General features: G+C 38.0%; 1 protein-coding gene across 3 annotated transcripts; it reads right to left on the reverse strand.

The window, feature by feature from the left end:
* Window positions 1–700: 700 nt before the first annotated feature.
* Window positions 701–22,977, reverse strand: GALNT3 (polypeptide N-acetylgalactosaminyltransferase 3). Of its 3 annotated transcripts, none has more exons than XM_075093349.1 (11): window positions 22,832–22,977; window positions 13,137–13,735; window positions 11,625–11,797; window positions 10,257–10,406; window positions 9,766–10,000; window positions 8,890–9,007; window positions 8,313–8,513; window positions 7,102–7,233; window positions 6,106–6,207; window positions 3,383–3,535; window positions 701–2,875 (listed from the first exon to the last, which is right to left on the reverse strand). In XM_075093349.1, exons 2-11 carry the CDS (start codon window positions 13,646–13,648, stop codon window positions 2,753–2,755), a joined length of 1,899 nt encoding a protein of 632 aa, XP_074949450.1. In that variant the 5' UTR covers window positions 13,649–13,735; window positions 22,832–22,977; the 3' UTR covers window positions 701–2,752. The 3 variants fall into 3 exon arrangements, with proteins under 3 accessions (XP_074949450.1, XP_074949451.1, XP_074949452.1); XM_075093350.1 differs by lacking the exon at window positions 22,832–22,977 and adding an exon at window positions 15,648–17,077; XM_075093351.1 differs by having other exon boundaries at window positions 703–2,875; window positions 3,383–3,462.
* Between the last annotated feature and the right edge of the window lie 283 nt (window positions 22,978–23,260).

Consider the following 23,260-nt stretch of genomic DNA (forward strand, 5'->3'; position numbering starts at 1 on the left):
ATAAAAAAAACCCACATCACCCATCCACCCACCCACCCACCACCAGACTCTATAGCTAAATTACCATTTATCTGTAATGATATTATTTAGTTACCAGGACAAAAGGACAAATATCATATAAGTGTATTTTGTCCTATTCAACCTTTAATACCCACCCCTTCAAACTTATTCTCAGCTTTATACTTGATCATGCAGCCAAATAGTTTTGTCTTCACTTTAAAAATTTGAATTTTCTTTCCTTTTGGCACCCATGACTTTTTTCTTAATCTCCTTCCTCTTACAAGTACAGTACTTAAAGAAATACTAAGCATTTCCTAAAATACTAAATGTTTCTAGCAGCATCTAACTAGGCCTGATCTTATGGCTCAACTTATCACTGTTATTTTTTATATATTTTGTGTATATTGAAAAATAATAAGAAAATGCATATTTTCTTCCATTTAAATAGATGTTCAACACAATTCTTTTCACAACCTGCAAAGTCTAAGTACCTTTTTACCTTTGATGTTTCCCACCCCTACTTAATAACAATACTGGCACTTTCAGACAACACTAAGTATTTTCCTTGTCTTTAGTCTGCTGCTTCCTTCCCTTCCTAGAAGTTTATTATTTTATTTTCATGGCCATTTTCCTCCCATAACACATGCAGATTTAAAGTTATTTTTAAACCCCCATAATTTTCATAAACCAATTAAGTCTTGTCAAAATCAGAATATAAAATTTTATTATGAAATAGTTTACCTTATTAAAGTGCAATTTAATGTGACCTTTGATGCTTTAAGGGTGGGATCATTTATCTCATATTCATACCCTGAAGTAGACATCTTCAAGTAAGTGTAAATCTCTGATCCTGAAGAGGGTATTTCTTGTGCAGAAGAGCTACCCTCACTAAAGAAGGCCTGAAATAATCACAAGTCAGAAAATGGGCATGATTGGTGATTGCGATGGAAGACTAACTGGAGGGTGTTAACAACTGTGCACCCGGTAAAATAACCGAAGAAAAAGCCAACAGTATGCTTGGCTACAAAAAAAGAAGCGTGGCCAGCAGGTCGAGGGAAGTGATTCTGCCCCTCTACTCCACTCTGGTCAGACCCCACCTGGAGTACGGCATCCAGCTCTGGGGTCCTCAGCACAGGAAGGATATATGGAATCATTGGAGTAGGTCCAGAGGAGGGCCACAAAAATGATCCAAGGGTTTGAACACCTCCCGTAAGACGACAGGCTGAAAGAGTTGGGGTTGTTCAGCCTGGAGAAGAGAAGGCTGTGGGGGAGACCTTATTGCAGCCTTGCAGTACTTGAAGTACATAAAGAAAGATGGGGACAGAATTTTTCATAGGGCCTGCTGTGATAGGGCAAGTGGTAATGGTTTTAAACTAAAAGATGGCAGATTTAGACTAGATATAAGGAAGAAATTTTACATGATGAGGGTGGTGAAACACTGAAACAGGTTGCCCAGAGAGTTGGTAGATGTCCTATCCCTGGAAACATTCAAGGTCAGGTTGGACAGGGTCCTGAGCAACCTGATCTAGTTGAAGATGTCCCTGCTCACTGCAGGGGGATTGGACTAGATGACCTCTAAAGGTCCCTTCCAACCCAAACTATTCTATGACATGTATTTTTAAATACTTAATCAAAGGAAGACTATTTATGAAGTCATAGTTCTACACGATCTATTGAAATATACTTGTGGATGTTTACAAGAATACAATATTTCATTAAAAGAGCTAGCAGAATAGTAAGGAAGGTCTCATTTGGACAGACAAAATTGAGGTCAGTCCTTTGTAAAAGGGGAAACAGCAACAACAAGAAAAAAAACCAAACCAACGGGCAAGTGTTTGCACAGGAGATTATGTACAGATAGTATTAGAAACCTGTTTGGTAAGCATTGTGTAAATCTCTAAAAGACAGGAAAAAAGGTGGGTTTAGTAGATAACATGTAATTTAAAAGCAATAATGAACAAAATTCTGAAAAAATGTGTTAATGTTCAGCAGCTCAAAAATCTATTACAACTTTGCCATAAATTTTAAAGTTCATGAAATATAAAAAAACCTATAAAGTTTTAGCTAAAAAGAGATTAATATCAGAATAAGCAGATTTTCCATGAAAATAATCACACATACATATTTCAGTGAGAATTATTTTTTTTCTTCTACAAAAGAAGAATTGACATGCTAAAAGCTGAGCATAGTGTGGTAGCCTATTTGGCTTTAACCAGAAAAAGATATATTTAATTTTTCAAGTGATGGAACTTAAAAAATACTGAGAAAAGTTCACTGAGTAAATTAAATGATTAAAACCAAAAAAAGTAGTCAACCAATTGAGCATAAAAATATACATATAAAGCATCTTGGTTTTCAGAGAGTATACAATGATTTCTTGAAACTCTACAGAGAAAACTAGTCGTCTTCAGAAGTACTTACAATTTGTGGAAAAACAATATACATATGGTCCCCAAGGTGAAGGGGGACTATAGAATCCATGAATCAGTGGTCAACATATAACGTCTTACCACAGAAACATTGTAAACATTTTTCTTAATTGAGGCCTCAACCATCTTTGGTATAATAGACTCCTAGGGAATCTCTGATGACACATTTTATATTTTATATTCAACTTAAATAAGAGGGAAAAGAAACTGTTTAAACATTTTGCATTTAAAGTATGCACCACTTAAAAATGCAGTATACATAAATGATCATAATTTAGAATGGATCTTTTAATAAAATGCTCCTGGCCTATAAATATCAAATCTTAATTGTTCTGGCCAAAGATCCACTTCTGGAAGGGGTCTGATGGATTACAGGATGCCAAACTCGGATGTTCTCCATTTCCAGTAAGGCACATATGTAGTGCTGCATTGTACAAAGTTTCATCCTAAAGCGGGTAAAGGAGGGAAGAAGAAAAAAAAAAAAACAGGAAGTGAACAAACAATGAGCATGTTATTTCCCAAGTTTTTCCCAAGTTCATTGTTGTTAAAAAGAGTGGGGACATACAGGTAGTGCAGAGGAAGGGCTAGCAAACCAATATGAACAGTACGCAACTGTCAACTTGGTTTTTTAGGACAGTTTTTAGAAAATATTTTAAAAGACACAAACCATTTAGATTGACTTCCAGGTGGATGCCCAGACACATGTGCTAAAGGATATAAACTCTTTTTGTAAGTGACATTTCTACTTTACATTTAAAATAGTGACATCATCAAGTTTTGATCTGGTATCTGAAAAGCTGAAGTTATCTACACTTTCCTCCCTGAAATAAACTTACTCCTTTTTGGCTTCAGAGTTATGTTTCATTGGAGTTTTCTCTTTTATTGGAAATCAAAAGTTAACTCATATAAAAGATGACTGATAAGATGCCAATTCACTTGCACAATCTAAATACCTTTTGATGCAGCCATTGCTCTTCTCCAACAGCAAAGGTTTTCTGGCCTTTGTAGTTACATTCGCGAAGCTGCACAGGTCCTTTAGAAGCATGCAGACAAAGCTCCTTCTGAATGTTATGTCGAATTTCATGGTGTGCAGAATATTCAAAGTACTATTTAAATAATTTTTTAAAATTTCAGTAAATGAATACAAACAAAAGTATTAAACTATATTAAGCCTTTTGTTATCCAACAATCTGAGACTGTAATTTTTCTGATTTTTAGCACACACACTTTAAGAGGGTTTACAAAACTAAAAGCATTTTTTTAATATTAAAGCAATGGAATATATTTAGACGTATTTAAATGTATAAACTGCAAATGACATTTGGTGCATATGCATCATGATTCAAGATCTCACTGTTTGCTCCTCCAGGAATCATTAATAATTCAAGGAGACAAACTGAAGAGACAGTTGCATGGATAACTTAAGTTTTGGCATTTCTTAACTTTAAAAATTTTTATTCAATTTTTGTTGCTGGATTTTGTTTGTTCTTAAAGCAACCAAGAAAAAATATTGTCACACGAACAATCCTGATTGCCATACATCAGCTTTTGCTGCTTGATCTAAACAATAAATGCTAATAAGATGATGATAGCCATTAGGAAAGTAATACAAGCATGTATTTGGTAAGTGAATTTTACCATTATTTCCTAACAGCAGAGTACTTTTAAAGCTCAGGAATCCTAGGCTATAATTCAAGTCTTCACAGGGTTTTCATTCTAACAGTCACAGCTGTCCTTTTATACCTCTTGTCCCACCCTATCATCCTGGTCTCTTCCTTTTCTCCCTTGTTAAACAGCAGAGTTCCTATCACTACCTCCCATTACCACTGTTTCTTGGCTCCATATGTCAGCCTACTTCACTGTATCTTTCCTTTGACTGTTAAGACCAGGCTCAGTTAGCTCCCTGTCACTTTCAACTATCTGTCCAATTGGTCAGCTTCCACCTCCTCACTGCCTTGGCATCAATGGGAATAGCACTGAGGGACAAACAGGCATCTCACTCTTAAGTCCCTGTGCCCAACAGATACTGATAGGAGTACTGATAGGACCTGCTTAGTCACTTAGCTCTCAGACGTAGTAATTTACTTTAAAACTGTTAATCTGACTTAACCTGTTCTGATTTATCTTTTGAACTCCAAAATCTGTGAACCCTGAAAATACAACTTGAAAGCTAGGGTTAAAACTTCATTAATTTTGGATATTGAGATACTATTGACATGACACGTACCCAGCCCCAGAATATTCTATAAAGGGAGAATGACAAACAACTGATGTATAATTCTGAAAACTAGGTTCTCTCTTTCACTCCCTGCTCCTACCTCAAATATAGGGACGAAGAGGACAGGTAGCATGGAAAATTTCACCCTACACTGCTGATGTCTGGTAAAGAACACAATACAACTGAAAATAGAGTATTATAATGAGAAGGGTTAAATAAGAAAATACGCACATCTTGTGAGCATTACCAGCAGAACCTGTATTCAGGTCTCTGAAGGCTGGCATTTAAAGGGATATTTTATGGCAGGAGGAAAACCAAAAAACACGCTTGAAAGCATAGTTTTAGTACAGTCCAAGAAAATTTAGAGAGACATGAAAACAGAAGCATATAATGTCTTGGTATAGAGTTACCAGGTTAATGACTGTGACAATGTGAAAAGGCTAATATAGTATTAATCTACAACTGAATAAAAAAAAATTCAGTACTGTAAGAAGCTAATGTAACAAAGTAGTTGTTAATCTGGACAGTGTTCCACCCCCCACAAAATTTCATTAGGAAAGCATCAGCTAGCTAGGATCATGTGTCTGAGTTTTCAGAGTGCCATCAATGGATGGCTTTTAAAAGTGAGGATTTTATTTAAAAAAAAAATAAAAAATTACAAGTATGTTCTGGCAAAAACTTTTAAATCTTTGTTGACCTTTAGTTATCAAGGATCTACAGTTATTAAACTTTATTCCTCAAATAACTCTTTAAGGCAACAGAGAAGTGTTCTTTTCTGGGCAGGAAATGATATGTTACTTTTATTAGTATTACTGTACTGTCTGAAGAATTCACTATCTGACATTATTGCAAGTCATACTGTAGAAGAAACAGAGCACCATTGCTGCCTCCAAAAGCTATGCATCAGAGAGAGCTCTTGGACAAATTCAGTCATATCATTCACTTGCATTAGCCAGTACAGGATAGACCACTTTGACCTCACACTATGAGGCTGCAAGCATGATAGAGAAGGTGGCTCGGGCCTGGCCACGTGGTCTCCCGTTGGCCGGATTCCCACCAACATCTTCCTTGACAGTGCGAGTCCTGGTGGCAGAGAAAGAAGCAACAGGAGGAAGCATAAGGAAAGGAAGAATTAAGAAGACAACACTTACAAGAAAGTAGTAAGGGTAGGATGAAAAGGTTTTGCACAGAAAGGAGAGATAAGTGAAGCAGTGCAATTGTGTTAAAAACCTGAATCTGTATGCTGAACAGAAAATGTTAGAAATGGGACACAACGTGAAGAGCAGTATGAAATTTTCCTTGAGCAATATAGAGGAATTAATTCTTAAATAAAAAAAAAAAAGAAGAGAGAAAAATTGCAATTAAAAATTAGTCAATTTCTCTAAAATAAATGAAAAGCTTTAATATGGTAAAGTTACAGCTGAACACATCATAAAAATCAGGTATCAAATATTTTACCTGATTTCCTCCAAGTCCATGACAAGAATACATAATCAGTGGTTTGCCACCGTGGTTATTTTCACCAACATCCAGACACATTTGGTTACCTATGTTTTTTAACTAAAGAAAGGGTGTTATCAGGAGGGTGGGGGAAAGAAAAAAAAAAGCTTAGTGGGGGTGCCAAAATATTAAACTTAACAACAATGACGGCTGTTGGTTTATTTTTACTTTCTGCTATGCTCAAATCTAAAAGTCCTGGTCTCTCCGAGTTAATCTTTTCTAACCAAAAGCCTAGTGACTACATTATGGTTGGCTACAGCCACACACCATGAATTATTAGGCTACTGCTACACAAGGTTACTGTTATTCAAATTATAATTTGAACAGATACACAAAATATTAAAAAAAATTGAGGAATGGGAAGTGATAAACATTCACATTCACCTCAAGCTAAGAATTATTAGTTGTTTAATATTTAGCTGGTTTAGCAATGCAATGACTAAGAAATTATTCAGCAGAGGAAATGCAGTGGTCATTAAAAAAATTTATGTATAACTATAGACACACATTTCCTCATCATAAACCTAATTCTGAGAAGCAAACAGCTGTCCAGTTTTCCTCATTAACAGAACTAAAAATTCTCTCAGACTTCTTACTATACAAAGCTAAATTTACCTTGATAATTCAGGAAATCTCTCAGTACTGGCTTAGTACTTTTGTGTCATTTTAACTGTTAGGGATGGGCAGAACGTTGCTTATCTTAGCAAGTTGCAAAACCCCATTAAGCAAGGCAACTGTTAGTTATTAAGAAGCTTTGCTTAAATTTCACATCACCATCGACAAAGCTATAAAATATTCAAATAGCAAGGTTTGCAGAAGAGATTCTTTGTCCAAAGTAGTGACAGAAAACCCTAGAGCAATTAATGCTAGCTGAAATGTAAATGCTATGGCTAAGGCAGCACAAAAGATTAGCAAATTTCCTGGATTATGGAAGACTATAGAAAATAAACTTACATATCCAGAAAACAAAGGATTCAGGTCTGGCACATATGCTTCTGGATAAACATTACGGAGATACCAGGTAAAATTTTTACACTGCAGGCGCTGCCTTAAATCAAGTCTCTTTGAGATGTCCCCAAATGTCTTCTGTCAGAGGAAAGGAAGTAAGGAAGAGAAATATACTAATGTTACTAATATCAATTTTGTACATATAAATCTATGATACTCTATATTGTAGCATTAAACAAGTTGGTTTTTTTTAATACCATACTACTACCATTACTGCTGTTTGTTTTTCAGGATCATAACACTACTGACATCCTGCCTGCAGCATTTCAAAGGACATGCAAGAAAAATACATTGCAACATGGAAAGACCAGAAGCATCCTTAGTCCCAAGAGGGTTTTAACACAGTGCCATGAAATGGGAAAGTACAAACAAGACCATACTGATGACAGCTATAAAGCTAACAGATCTCACTAAAGAGAGTGAGCTGAAGTAATGAATTGGATTAATTAAATAATTAGCATAATAACCTGTACAATGCAGAATCTCCCAGACAAAAGTCAGTCGTCTAGCTGCTAAACGTGCTTAGGAAATCTAATGCTACTAGTCATATAATAATCACAAAATTTTATCATAAAAACTGAGAAATAACAGCTTCTCAAAGAAAACTCTAGATTCCAGCTGGGGAAGGACCAAAGTTCCAGAAAACTTACAGAAATAAACCAACACCCAAACCCCCTGAATTTAACTGAAGTTTTTAAGCAGATAGAGACAGGATGGATATCTATCATTGAATAAGCTTTATTCTGCAGCTAACGAACAACAAAAGCTACTTTTAAAGTAAAAATACTAAGCAACTTGAGACTAATGAGACATTGTGTTTCTCACTCCAAGTTAGTTTGCATTTTCTGTGCTCAGTAGCTTTACACTCATGCTCTTCTGGCAGTTCCAGTAGCTGTTCAATGCAAACAACCCAGGATTTTAGAGAACGTATGAAAAAAACCCTACCAATCAAAAAAAGCCACCACACAAAACAACACTATCACTGCCCAAACATATAAGTTTTTCATGTTTATCGGGGCCAAAACATTAAGCAAACTGAGCTCAGTCTTTTCATTTAAGTAACTAGAATCCTTACATACTTTGTCAATAAATAACTTTTGCTCACCAAAACTTTCAACGCAGCAAGTGTGATTTCTAATACCACCACCACCACCTACTTGTTTCACAATTTTTGCTGCCTCAGTGTTTCTTCGGTAAAAAATTTCTTTATATTCATCCATCCAGACTTCTGCAAGGCGGACTTGATTACGCGTGATCACTTGAGTACCTTTTGGGAAAGTGTGAGGACTCTTGCTGCGAAAGACATGGCCAACAACAGAGCAAGGCATGATCTCCAACTGTCCACCACATTGCCATACCTAATAATAACATTTTTTGCGTAAGTGCACTTCAATTAGAATTAAGGGGGTGGAAAAAAATTCAGCAATGTTACTGTTCACCAGAAAAAAACCCAAACCACTAGTAAGAGTGCATGTATCAGGCATATCACAAGTGAATTTCCTAATCAGGTAGACTATGGAAATGTACATTTCAGCTATCAACCCTAAAAGCATTTAAAAAAAAAAAAATTAGTTCAATTAGCATGCTTGTATTTTATTTCATAGGTCATTAGTAATTTTCCATGTCCTAGTTGGCCTATTCAGCAAAGTAGTCAAGATCTAATACTAATTTGTCCTCAAAAACCCTGTACCCTGTAAGTATCGAGATCACTGCTAATTAAGTAGCTAAACTTACTCTGAAAGACATTTCTATATTTTCACCTCCCCATATTTCCATTTCTTCATCATAGCTTCCAATGCGTTCGAAGTAATCTTTTGATATTGAAAAGAGACCTCCAGCAAAAGTAGGTGTTCTGCAAAAAGAGAAATTTACTGAGGAAGACACAATTCAAATAGATAGTTTTTTTTTTAAATATAGATGTAAAGACATGGTATAACTGTTCTAGGAGGTTTCCATGCATTTGTCAGCGTTTCACTACATTGATACATTTTCCTGGCATAGATACTTCAAGCAATTAAATCTGCTCACATCAAGTCTCCTTTGTCAGTTATTAACAACCGGTTTAGACTAATGGCCACTGGTATAAAACACAGCATCAGGAGAAATAGCATATTTTCCCTGTATGTATCAAGCAAAGTTACTCCTGGCTCCAGACAAGTAACCTGTCTGCTGCCAAAGCACGTACCATTATCATCGAATGCACCACAGTAACAGTCTAGTATTTTGGTGCTCTGAACTTTTGTTGTGATCCTTTCAAGACTGATGAATGAATGAGGAGCCAGAATCTGTGGTACTGTCTCTGAAAAGAACTGTTTATAATCGCCCTCTCCCCTCTCCTTGCTGATGAAAAAAATGTAGAAATTGCTTATTATGTTTCTAGTGTATGTAGGAAAAAAAAGGGTAATGCAGAGCAATGACTGTCCTAAGACGACTATGTTTTTACAGGTTTAAAAAACAACAATGTGGTTCTTAAAGAAAGTATTACAAAAACCACCCAAGATCCTAAGACTTCTGATACTCATCTGAAAAAAAGTAGTTCATTTACAAACCTCTGTTCATAACAAAAACCCCGAAAACCGAAGGATTTAAAATATTATTCAAATTGTTTACCTAATTGGATAGGTTTCATCTTTTCTTCTTTTATTTTCATGTTTAGGAAGAGACTCCCATCCAAATGACAAACTCCAATCAAAATTGCCTCTGTTGTGGTTATGCCCATAAGGAGATGGTTTACTGAATTCAAAAGTATTGAGATCTATGGAAGCAATATCAGGGCTTACAACAGCAACAGGGTTCTCAGCTATTCTTGCCAATAATGGCTCTAACCAGCCATAAAAGCATTCACCTATGGAGAAAATGGGAACAAGCACTGAATTTTTACTTGGCTATAAAGTAGTACACAGGGAATATTTTAACATGCCCACAGCAAGCCAACATGCGCTGCTTTTCGATACACTGCTAAATATACTTTCAATAACAGAAAATAGCAATAGGAAAGATAATACATTGCTAATGTTCATAATTCATAAAAAATACACAATGTTAAATCAAAGATAACAGTGTTATAAACCAGACCTGGCATAGTTACAGGTTACACTTACAATGAGCATCCAGAAAGGTAAGGGTCTCTCCTGTTGCTGCTGAAGCTCCCAACAACCGTGCAGTGATTAGACCTTTTCTTTCCTTTTGACGGACTACTTTAACTATCTGAAATTGTTTCACGTATTCATCTAGTTTATCATGCAAGTATTCTAGAAAGATAAATCAGTTTTAGGATATTCAGGGTATATACATGCCACTGCCTAAAATTTTACATTACTAAACAAAGAGGATAAACAATTGACACTAATCCCAGGAATGACCTCAATATCAAAGCAGTAAACAATTCCTGATTGTTGAACATTATTTTCTGGGACTGAGTTTTGTTGGGGGTGGGGGCATAGGAAAAGGTGACCAGCAGAGAACAGGGGATGGAACACTAAAAAAAATTCAGAAAGAGAAAGGACATGTGCTAGTTCATCTCTTCTGCAGTATTAACAGTTTGAATACCAATTCAAAATCCATTTTCAGAGTAAACTGATCACGTACCTACTTACTCAAGTTATCTGCAGAACATGCAAATTTTTTCCTTAACGATGGCACATTTTACACGCAGTTAACAAAGGCTACAATATTTACAACAGCAACAGAAGCTATACAAAAAAGTCTTTAAATGTGCAAAATTTGAGAAACTAACCCACATCTCTCATTAAACACCCCACACCATCTTCTTTCTTCTGCCCATCCTTAGCACTAAACTGTATTACTGAACATACTTCACATCTAAGTGTGTTAGTATACTAAATTCAGACTTGCAGAAAGTGTAAATACATTAATATAAGCATGTATGTATAGACATGTTCATCTCAAGTTAAGCATATAAAGTTTTTTGAACTTGCATTTGTGATCACAATCAAGATAAATTCAATTTTTTTCGGCAGTCAGCTTGAGTACTGAAGATTATTTTTCCAATAAATAATTTTACTTTCTAGGAAAGACATTGTCCTTCATATTAATGAAATTAGTTTCCATGAAGACAATCACTATGATAAAATGCAAATTGCTACAAACATTGGCCGATTTATCCTTGGATACTTTGTTCTATGAACTGTAATTGGTTTGAAGCACAAATTACAGAGCTACTTGTCATGCAACCAGTTATGCCGTTTAAGCAGCACTAGAATTGGAATAAGCAGAAATGGGGTTTAAAAACCTTTTAGAGGACAGGAATTTCATATGTGACTACCTTATGAAAAAAAGACGGGCAAGAACTATTATATAGAAGAAGAAAGGAACATACCCACTTAGAATACTATTATACATGTTAATAGTGGTAAAGAGATATCCCCTTTAACCAATTTATCTGCAATCCTAACATCTGAAATCATTTAAAAAAAAAAAAAAAGAGGGAAAATAGAAAGACTTCTTACCATCTACACTGGCATCATCCACCAAAATAATCTCCTTTAGCAGTATGGCAGGAGATGTATACATCACGCTGTGAACAGTCCTGAGCAGAGTGGACCATGCTTCATTATGAAAAACTATTATAATACTTGTGGTTGGCAATGGCGGGCAACGCTTAAACCTTTGTTCAATGCATCTACAGATTAAAGAGTGTCAAATGTTACAAAAATGGACAAAAAGTTTTGACTCAAACCCTTAAAAGAAACCCCTCTCTTTCTAGTACAAAGCCTTATAAATATGGACATTAAGTATTTCATTTTCTTCACTTTCAATCCCAGTTTTGGCATGCAAAGGCAGGTGCTCCAACTGGAGAAGCTGTACAAAGTATTTTTAAAAAAAATATGATGAATAAGAACTCCAGTTGAACAACTGACTCAGTTCCGCTTCTCTCACAAACATTTGAGTATGTTTCACATAGCACCCAGGTCATCTTCGGGAAAAAAGTATGTTATTCTATTGAGACCAGCAGATACTGAGCTGCAAAACCAGACTTTAAGTCATCATTACTGTTGAAACCCCAAAATACAAAAGAATATTTATTAGAAAAATGCAAATTTTGCAGAGTAAAAATAGAACAGATCTAATTCAGAACTTAAAGATTTTGTAGAAATGTCGTATTAGGCAGCATATCCAATTCAAGGGAAACAATTTTAAGGTCACAGTTTTTCAAGACTGATGTATTCTGAACATAACTTTAAATCCAATGCAAGTCAAGATGACAACACTTCTGTATTCATAAGCTGCACACTTTCTATTTATTGCCTGTCTTTAGAGTCTGGAAGACTCCCCAAGGTAATTATCACAGCCACTGCCTCACAAAATACACAGGCGAAAACTCACCAGTTACACTCTAGCAAAGGTTATTGTGAGCTACACCACGTGTAATGTGACATTCATACTACCAGCAGGAACTCGTAAGGTCAGTCACTTCTGACACAGAAAGCTAAGAACATATAATCTGACACTGACAGACTGCTCATAACAAAATCCTACTCTACCCAAGTCCTACAGTCTTCATTAATAAAATTTTTCAATACTACAAGATTGCTGAGATGTTCTTTGCCTTATTCAAAAGTTTACAATTCCTAATTTACTGAATTACGCTGGTGGTTTTATTAACACTGAATACTTTAAAAAAAGAAAAAAGGTGGGTGGAGATGGTGTTTACATTGGGAAAAAGTTTAAACCTAAGCAAAACAGCAGGCTTCCAGAAAGTCACTCAGAAATTGTAGCTTAAAGGCAAAAGCTGAAAACCTTATTTAAAGATAGTTACTTTGAATTCAAAACCATGAAAGAAGTGAGCCTTTTTAAACATTCTTGGGTTTGGCACTGTGCATCTTTATGTACAGCCAATCATTATGTATAGCTAGGAGACCTTCCTAAACTCTTATCACCTAATGCTGAACTCAAATCACTTTGCAATCTGCATTTCTGACAAGTTTTTCAACTATCAGAACACACACATTTCAACATACTCAGGAGGTCGGGTGTCTGGTCCAAGATCTCGGTGTAAAGAAATCCTATCACTTGCAAATGCATTAAAACAGTGTTTTTCTTCTCCATGCTGTTTTTCTTTCTGTTCTTCTGAATTTAAGTTGATAGTTTTAAATGCTTTACCAGAAGCTCCAGGAGCATTAGGATCTTGAAGGGGTCGATCGAGAAAAGGTTTTAGTTCCACTGCAGTATAGTGTCCTGGCAAACAGTGTCTCTCTCCAGGAATCTTAGTTTGCCTAACGGGTGCTTTTATCTGCATTTTTGGCTTTGCCCCTTTGATATTATTCATAGCATTTAACATGAAACCTAATACATGGCTTTTCTTTCCAACAACTGGCTTAATCCCTGCTTCATCTTTGAAGTCTTGAACACCCACTTCTCTTTGTAATAAAAATAAAAATACCAGAAACACAAACACAATAATGCTAAATTTCCAAAGTTTCCAGTGAAAAAATAATTTCTTAAATAGTTTAGGTGTTTTTTTCAAAGCCATTCTAGTTTTAAAAAATTATCACAAGACAAAAGTTTCTGTGGATGATGATCTTCAAATAGGTCACAGCATTTCTTGAAATTACAACACCTGTAAATTAAAACAAAAAGTATAAATTTATACATCTAGTATATTCAACAACGTAAAACCACAAGAAATTAATAGGCAGGAATTAACTCACAATTCCCAACTGTCAAACATTATGTGTCCATCACTTAAAGATAGGTCAAACCTAACTATAACATACCCAAGATGCACCTCCCTTGTTTTTTTTTTTTTAAATATGCTTCAAATAGAAGAACAAGAAAGCAGGCTTATCACTAAGAATAAAATACTATTTCTACACGATGCCACTACTTCACATTAATTTTCTTCTAAATCTTAAAAATTAAGTTGTCTAAAATTGGAGGAAGGTATTGTTTTAAGTCTTCTAGGAGCAGGGAATTTTAGTTCAATGATGAGATAAGAAGGAAAACTGATTAAATCAATATGGTAAGTTCAGGTTGCATGAAAAAGATCTACATAAAAAGTGAGCTATAAAGACAAGAAGGACTTCTCACTCAACTTATTTCAACAATTTGGAAATTTCCGATATTTAAAAAAAATATCAATTTCAAGATTAGATTTAAGTAATCAGACTTCAAAGTGGGAAATGTTTAGATTTAGTTATCTAGCATACATGCTCAATGCAGGTTTAAAGCAAGTAATTTGAAGTGGGTTAATTTATCCTGAGGATCATCTGCATCTACATCATCACGTCATTCACATCATCACAATCATTCTGTATATTTTTTCATTCACTTGTACTGCATTTTCTGGCATGTGCTGCTGCAACTCATCAAGAGAACATGTCAAAGAGCTTTCCTCTTTCAGGAACCCTGCCACTTTTTTTCACAGACAATTTTTTTCACAAACGAGCAATTATTCAGCCGCTTTCAAAGATGGGGAACTATGAAAAACATTTGAGGACTACAAGAATCCAAATCATTTGAATTAAATTCTCTCTGAAAAATTGGCAGTTTACAAGAAGTGGGAAAATAGCAACCAGCCTAAATTCAAAACACAGCTTTATTTTTGTGGGAGTTGCATGTATGTGAACTGAGAAAAGAAATAAACGACATCTAGTTAAAAGCCACAGTTAATTCCCACTTGCTAACTACTGACCACAGAATTGCAAAAAAACCCCTAGTTTTCTATTTCTTCTTTTGAAATACAAATAGATTTTCCATTTCTTAATTGGAGTAATATATACTCAGGAAGAGATATAACTTATAGAAAACAGAAGACAACTTCAGCTGGTTTCCTTCAAGAATTTGCAGGATAAGTTAGACACCTGGACTTAACATCATAGTTTATGTCAAAGCTTATGTCAGCTTTATTTAATAAACTTATACATTCAAACCACAGTAGTTTTACCATAGAACTATTGTTATAAGAATGCAGAAGAGAAGCTCATTACAGCATTGCCATATAGATACTAAAAGGTACCAAAAATGTGCTCCACAGGGCTCAAAAAAAATTCCAAGAAAATCCATTAAAAAAAAAAAACTTCTCGCTCACACATTATTGTCCCATTTTTCTTTAGTGCTGAAAAATTTGTACTACAATACTGATACTTACACACTGCAAGACTGAGAATAAAGATTTTCTTTCCTGGTGAAAGGGTTGCAACCAATTTACCAAACTGTCAGATTAAAAAATGCCTTGTTTTCTCACAATGTCTGATGGGTTGATTTTGGCTGGCTGCCAGACACCAACCAGCCACTCTCTCACTCCCCCTCCTCAGCATGACAGCAGGGAGAAAATAAGATGGAAAAGCACATGGGTCAAGATAAGGACAGTGTGATCACTTACCAATTACTGTCAGGGAGCAAACAGACTTGAGGATGATGAATTTAATTTATTGCCAATTAAAAAATAGAGTAGGATGGTGAGAAACAAAGCCAAAACTAAAACCACCTCCCCACGCTCATCTTCACTCATTCATTCCCAACTCTTCTACCTCCTTTCTCCCAAGTGGTGTAGAGGGGATGGAGTACGAGGGTTTCTGGTCAACTTGGAACAATCTCTGCCGCTCCTTCCTCTTCACACTTTTCCCCTGCTCCAACATGGGTTCTCTCCATGAGGTACAGTACTTCAGCAAAAACTGCTCCAGCGTGCGTCATCCACGGGGCACAGTTCCTGCCAAGATTTTGCTCCTGCTTGGGCTCTCCATGGGCTGAAGCTTCCTTCAGGGCATATCCACCTGCTCAGCCATGGGGTCCCGCACAGACTGCAATGTGGATACCTGCTTTGCCATGGTCCTCCATGGGCAGCAGAGAAATACCTTTTTAACCATAGTCTTCTTCATGGGCTGCAGGGGAATATCTGATCCAGTGTCTGGAACAACTCCTCCCTTCCTCCTTCACTGACCTTGGTGTCTGCAGTGTTGTTTCTCCCATATTTTTCTCACTCCTCTCTCTTCACAGCTTCTGTGCAGCATTTTTTACCCTTTCTTAAATGTGTTACCACAGAGGCACAACCTGCTACACCAGGTGGCTCAGCTTTGGCCAGCAGTGGGTCTGTTTTAGAGCTGACTGGAACCAGCTGTGTCCAGCATGGGGGGCAGCCCCTGGTCTCTTCTCACAGAGGCCACCCCTGCAGTCACCCCTGCCTCCCAACTTTGCCATGTAAATGCAATACACAATGTAAAACACTGAGCATATATACAGATCAGCACCCCACAAGATGACTGTAAACTACCATTGCTAAATCTGCAGGGGCTCTGCCTGAGCCTACAGCCTCTGCAACCTGTTAACCAGGAAGGTTTTTGTAACACCATAAAAAAGAAAATCACATTACTGTTTCTCAGTGCACCATGCATAAGCATAAGTATTAGCAAGCCTTAAAGCTTAGGAATCAATAAGCAATATATCTTCCTCAAATAGAAAAAAGAAAACACCTTTTTTTAAATTTGAGGTACTTAATATTATGAGAGAGGTCTGGCAACTTCTGTATCTCACCAGCAGTCATTAGGCATAGTCAATCAGGCAAACACCTGGGGAGGGGGGCATTAGCACTGGTTAGCTGGTTGATTTCTTTCCAAACACTGTTGCCCTCAAATTTCTTTTATATCACTAAACAAGCGACAATGTTCTCAAAATTCCTCTAGGTCTCTTCTTCTTGGCAAAGAGACTTAAATTTGTCCATGACAAGAGAAAGATTAAGCATTAGTGAACACGATGGTATAAGATATGTCATGAAAATGGAGGTTGAAGTTAATTCTATATAGCAACATTAACTCTTTTACACTGAAATAATGCTTAAATTTGAGAACTTAACCAGTATTTGAGTCAAATATTTACAACTGTCTCTTTCTGTGTTAATGAGCTGGCATGGGACTACTCAGAAAAGGCAGAAAAATTACATGGTATGGCTACATATCTGTTATCTGCCTGAGTACCAGAGAAATTAATTGTTAATTTAGTTAAGAGTTGAAGTCGCAGTTGTCAGATTTCCATTGTCCATCTTCAGCATTTCAATTAATGCAGCAATATTTACTTACGCTAAGCTCATTATGTCATAATTTTTAAAATAGTTTTATGTTTACTACATTAACTTCGGCTTCATTGTCTCCAGCAACAAAAAGGAGAAACGGACTAAAAAATACAAAAGATTTCTTCCACAGATTTTTAGCGCATACTTCAGACTTTTGCTGCAGCTGGCTTTGATGCTGACACACTAACCTATTCTTCACAAAACATCAGAACTACATATGTACATTTTAACAAAAACTTAAACTACATTATTGTTATTTTTATTGGGGATTATTTCCTGCACAAATTGAGCATGTACAAGTCCTTAGAATACTCATGATCAATACAACACAATAGTCAAGATATCTGTAAGTCAAAATAACCAGAATCTAAAATCCATCCAGAATACTTCTTGTACTACCTGAGTTTTGTGTACATCTGTCTTCAGACGAACAAGGCATTAAAGACTATAATAAACAGATCTAATGAGCAACCAAGAACATACAGCAATTTATTCAGCATTTAGTTTCCTGTGTAACGGTATTCACTTTTATCTGCATACACTTTGACAACCTATTGCCTGTACTGGATACACCTGACTCGGCTCCTGAGGTCTAACCACAGCAGGCTGCCTCAACACACAGGTGAAATGTGTCTGTCCATAGAAATGAAAAGACAACTCACCTGAGTTAAGTGGGCTGTTCAAGCAGTGCAACACAACTTAACCCTTTCAATGTGGATTAGTACACTCCAGTAGCACACATGGCAGCATACTGTGCACAGAAATAAGTGCAAGGGATGTTTCTTTTTCAGAGAAAGGATCAAGTGAAAGCTACTGGGATAGTATTTGCCACAGAAGTGGACAAACACAGGCTCGTTTGCCACCAACGTACAGCGAACTCCGATACAGCCAAATACCGAGTGGAGTTTTATTGACAAAATCTTTTAGAGGGACGCTGCTTACAGTAAGAGAAGAACTCTTTGTCATACAAACATAACAGTTTCCAGAACACAGACTACATTGTCCTAAGAGCTTTTGTCATGAAAGCTGTATCTTCCTTAGGGTTTTTACCAGGATAATTTTGTAGTCAGAAATACAATCTTTATTTCCCACAAATGCCTCACACATTTTTATAGCACAGCAACGTCAGTAAGCACAGACCAAGCTACTGTTCCATCCTCCAGGATATGTGGAAGAAATATGTGGCATGATTAAACTCCCTGAGGTGACTCTTTAGCAAAGTGTTTAATCTTCTATTCATTAGTGTTATTTTCACTAATAGTAGTCTGGATTCTTACAGCACTTTGAAATAATTAGCCCTAAACACCAGAAGTTGGATTTTAGGGATTTTTTTTTTTAAGAAGAAAATAACCAGAAAACTAATATGTACTACAAAAGTCTTCTAAAAAGTGCCAAAAAGCAGCTGCCACACTGCTTCAAACCACATCACATGGGTTGTGTGTGAATTCAATACACAGTCTATGTTACATTATGCCACCCACTAACTCTGATGTCAGGCTGTCTGCAAAAACTCTGGCTTACAAGCAAGCCTCACTACAGTAGCCAACAACTCTGACTTTTTATTAGCTTGGTGTGAACAATACTGTAGACAATAATTTAAAAAAAAAAAACATTAAAATGTCAAGATAAGCCAAATGAACAGAAATTCTTTCAGACTATACCAGCAGGAGAAATTTATTGGGATTAATATCAACAATATACTTGATCTCAGTTTTTTGAGTAAAACTGTTTTAAAATCAATTTCTCTTTTATCAGAATTATAAACAGCCCTTTAATGTTTCATGAGAATGCTGGTTATGGAACATAAAAAAAAAACAAAAAAACAAAAAACACCAAACCCAAACAAACCCCATCCAGAAAAACAACCCCACACCAAAACCCGAAATACTAAATAAAAAAATACTTAAGAAAAAGTAACTTTAAAAGACAAAAATAGGGAAAAAACCCTTAAGAATTATTCTGATCACAACTATTTAACTACACAACTTTGTTTCACCCTTAATCTAATTTATTGTGTAACTCCAGAATCACAGTCTCATTAAAAAGCTCACCTATTTTTTCTTATTATCTAAGTATACAACAATCCCTTCATCAAGACCTTAATGTTCCCTTAATCCGAAAGAGGGTGTGTGAACAGAAACGCTGAACAAATTGTTTAGGAAAAAAGATCAGACACTCATGATCAACTGTTCCTACCAAATTAGCAAAGGTCTGCCAAAGATACACGATTACATAAGTTGGGATACTTTACCTAGAAGAAGTGCTACTTTCACGACTGCTATTTCTGAATCTAAAATTCTAGACAGGGCATTCTGTTTTCTTTGCATGAATACCAATGCAGATGCTACTAGAACATTAGCTACTGAACTAATAATTTTCATAAGTGATATTCTAATCTTCTACCACCATGGAAATTGAGTTTGCTCTACGGGGCGGGGGTGGGGGGGTGGAGGGAAGCAGAAATCAAATCACTGAACAAACCCAATTCCATTTCCTAGAAGTACATCCCAGAACACCTATTTGCACTGCCACCTCTTGTGATAGACTAAGAAATGTCCAATTTGGAGTGAACTTTTCATACCGATTTAGCTGAATATGGAATATGAAGGCTGTCCACACAATCAAGACCATTCAAAAGCACTTCAGACCTTGGGGAAAATGAAAACAGTTGCTTAAGTTTACCAAACTGTGCTACTGTTTACAAGAATTTTAGCACTAGGCTTAAGTAAAGGAACAAATTTTAAAATGGAATGTACAGAGGTTGAATATTAAGTCTTCATGTGAAAAGGAGAAACAGAATCAGCTGGCCAGTTTCTGTCTCTACACTTACAACATAAGATACTTGCCGATCTGTTCAACTAAGAATTGCGACTGAATACACCCCTAGATAGGGTGCACACACCTAAAAGAAACAGAGATTTACAAACCCCAGATACTGTTCCTCTGGGTACATTCTTTGAAGCTCAGCCAGTGGAAATGTGGTTCTACTCCTGAAAAAAAGTTGTAAAAGGAATACTGAACACACTCAGTTCCTGAGTCTTAGTTTTAGAAACACTAAGGGCATAGATTATTCTAGCAAAGACCAGATGCAGTCTGCCCCAGTACAGAAAAATCAGAAGCTATAAGTGGATGATAACACAATAGGCTAAAGAAATTCAGAGCAGCAGCAGCAGCCGAGAACACCTAGCTGGAATACAATTTTGTAAATATCTTCTTCAGTGGCTTATTTGAGATTAAAAAATAAATACATCACACGCCCCACCATATTCTAGTGGAAGTGCTTCCAAAAAGAGCACTACTACTGTTTTTCTACAGCAAAGCACTGTACATGATAAGCAGAGGTAGATAGTTCCTTGTGACAATAGATACTATATTAAAATACACAGTAACCATATACTACAAAAAATATTTAGGGCCTAATTTTACAGTCCCGGGACTACAAACATGCACTGCATGCAGCTTAATTTTAAATTTCACTCAACTCTGTAGCTTCCTTTTCCCGATTGTAGAAATGTTTCTAAGACAGCAAAAGCATCTGAGTATTAAATGCAGGGCTTGAAATCACAGGTTTACACCCTAATTGGCCTTAAACTTTTAAGTTGTTTAAATGATGACTGTAAAGCAAAGCAAGTCTCTTCATGGATTTTTTTTTTTTTTGAGATTTACTGAGGTTTATTGGATCAGTGACTGCTAAACTAATCCTTGTCAGAATCTACCAAAAGTGTCTTTGCTTTCCTCCTCTCCCCACTTGACTGGTTCTTCTCTAGCTACATTTCACTGCTGAATAATCCTACCTAATAACAATTAGTCATTTGACTATAAAGCTTAATTACTAGGTCACTGTCAGGAGTTTTGCAACATGATTTCTCTGTTTGTAAGCAGAACTATTTCCTATAGTACACAATATCAGTGAATCTTAGGAAAAATCAGACAATAGTAAGACACACAGCAAATAAATAAAATCTTGATTTACACAAGTGGACAAAATTTAGCACTTCATGATCTAGAAACTTGAGGCACTTTCAAATCACTAGAAGATAAGCACCGAAATGAGCAAATTAGGAAGACAAACTGGCAGGCACCTGATCAGCAATTCATATGACGAACATGATTCACTACGTTGATTCCAAAGAAAGGGGAAGCAGTGCACTAGCTACGAGCTCTTGGAACAGGCAGACCAGGCAACAAATTTATGCAAAGCAAAAATGGAGATCTTAAAGCAACGCAGTTTCTCACCTAGAAGTGCATACTTTGGGGAAATGGCACAGAGAGGGAAATTATAGCTTGTTCCTATTTTAACAGAATTGGAGATATCCAGACTACCGCTGGTATCACCCCACCCAAAAAAAGGGGCAAAGTTAAATGGCAATAGCAGTTAAGAGGTAGAGGAAAACTGGTCTTCTGCTCCTTCCCGCAGTGCAACGAAAACAGTAATTTGGGCTCTCTGTAACTAACTTTTTACTTTGCTATGTTATTGAGAAGCCTTGAGACGATAGTAACAGATGCCAAACTGACCAGGCCACTGAGTAAACCTAGTTAAAAAAAGAAACCAAAAGCCAGAAGTTGGCTGTTCCATCTCAGTCTTTAACTCTGCACTTGGCTCAGCAGCACGGCACTGGCTTTAGTCAAGCTGAAATAGATCAATTCATTTTATAGTTTTTTAACAGAGATATTGTTTTGTAACAGAAGACTAACATGTAAAACACTACAGAGATGCATACATAAGATTAGTATTTCCAGCAAGATATTATTTAACCAATAAAAACATTTATTAATAAATACCTCTTTATAAAAGCATATTTCACACGAAGTTAAAAACAAAAAAAAACAGCACCACCATGAAACTAAGGTTCTCTATGTTACAATTCATTTTCCAGTTTTCCAGAGCCAAGAAAATGTACCCTAGCCTGCTCTGTAGAAGTACGACTAACAAACTGCCGGAAAAAAAGAGACTATCTAGTAACTTAAAAGCACGTCATATAGGATGAAATATACCAGAGGAAGCTGGCAACGTACACAAAGAGCCTATCACCCTGCTGTTATCACATGAATGCGGCGCTGCGGACAAACACTCGGGCGGGATCAGCGTGCGGCAAGAGACACCTCCCTCGATCAATACTTTGGTTTGGACAGTGCACCCGGCCGGCGCCGGCGCTTCCCGGAGCCCTGTTTGCCCAGCTGCCAGGCAGCAGCGCCCTTCTCGGCAGCCCGAGCTCCTCGCCCCGCTTCGCGTCTGCCCGGAGCGGGGCTGGGCTGCCCCCGGGGCCGGCTGCGTCGGTCGGTCTCGAGGGGACCGTGCGTAGCGCGCGTGAGAACGTGTGTGACTATGTGTGGCTGCGGGGGGAGGGGGGAGGGCTAGCGTGTGAAGGGGCGGCTGAGGAAGGGAGCCTCCGGGCAGGCCCCAGCCCCACCTCTGCCCCAGGACCTCTCCCTCGTGTCGCGATTCCCTCCCGCCTGTCGCGCTCCCACCGCCGCGCCGGGCGCGCCCGGAGAGCTGGCGGTAACGGAGGAGAAGCGGCACCGGGCGCTGCCCCCGCCGCCGGCCGCGGCCCCTGGGGCAGAAGGAGCGGCGCCGCGCGCGGGCTGCGAAAGTCAGCAGGGACTCCCCCCACCCCACCCCCCCCCCCCCCGGGGGGCTCCCCCACTCACCTCGTCCGGCGGGAGGAAGAGGAAGGCGCTGCCCGCGCAAGCGGCCGCAGGCACAGGGGGAGCCCGGCGCCCCCCGCCGGGCTGCCGCGGCTTCCGCTCAGCGGCCGCCAGGTGCGCGCGGGCGGCCGGCCCTGCGCCTGCGCACTGCCCCGCCCTCACCTGGCGCCCAGGTGCGCGAGGCGGAGGCTGCAGCCAGCGGGCTGCGGAGGCCGCGGGGTGGGGAGGGAGGCTGCCTGTGAGGGTGCGCGCGCCGTCCGGGGCCCCGCGCTGGGGAGCAAGCCCTGGCCGGTGGACGGACGGAGGGAGAAACGGACCGACGGACGACCCCCGGCGGCGGGGGCGTGAGGGGACAGGGGTCCGCGGCGGCAGCACCGCCCGCAGGCTGCGGCGGGAGGAGCGCCAGAACGCCCCACTCATCCCTCCGCGCCT

Source organism: Phalacrocorax aristotelis, chromosome 5 (assembly GCF_949628215.1).
Source record: "Phalacrocorax aristotelis chromosome 5, bGulAri2.1, whole genome shotgun sequence".
Classification (NCBI taxonomy): domain Eukaryota; kingdom Metazoa; phylum Chordata; class Aves; order Suliformes; family Phalacrocoracidae; genus Phalacrocorax; species Phalacrocorax aristotelis.

Excerpts from the sequence above, each read along its gene's own strand:
- GALNT3 (XM_075093349.1), bottom strand. The coding sequence starts at position 13,648 with ATGGCTTTGAAAAAAACACCTAAACTATTTAAGAAATTATTTTTTCAC. Across the intron at positions 7,234-8,312 it reads CAGCAAAAATTGTGAAACAA|AAGACATTTGGGGACATCTC; the intron begins GTAGGTGGTGGT and ends TTCCTCTGACAG. Across the intron at positions 6,208-7,101 it reads ATCCTTTGTTTTCTGGATAT|TTAAAAAACATAGGTAACCA; the intron begins GTAAGTTTATTT and ends CCCTTTCTTTAG.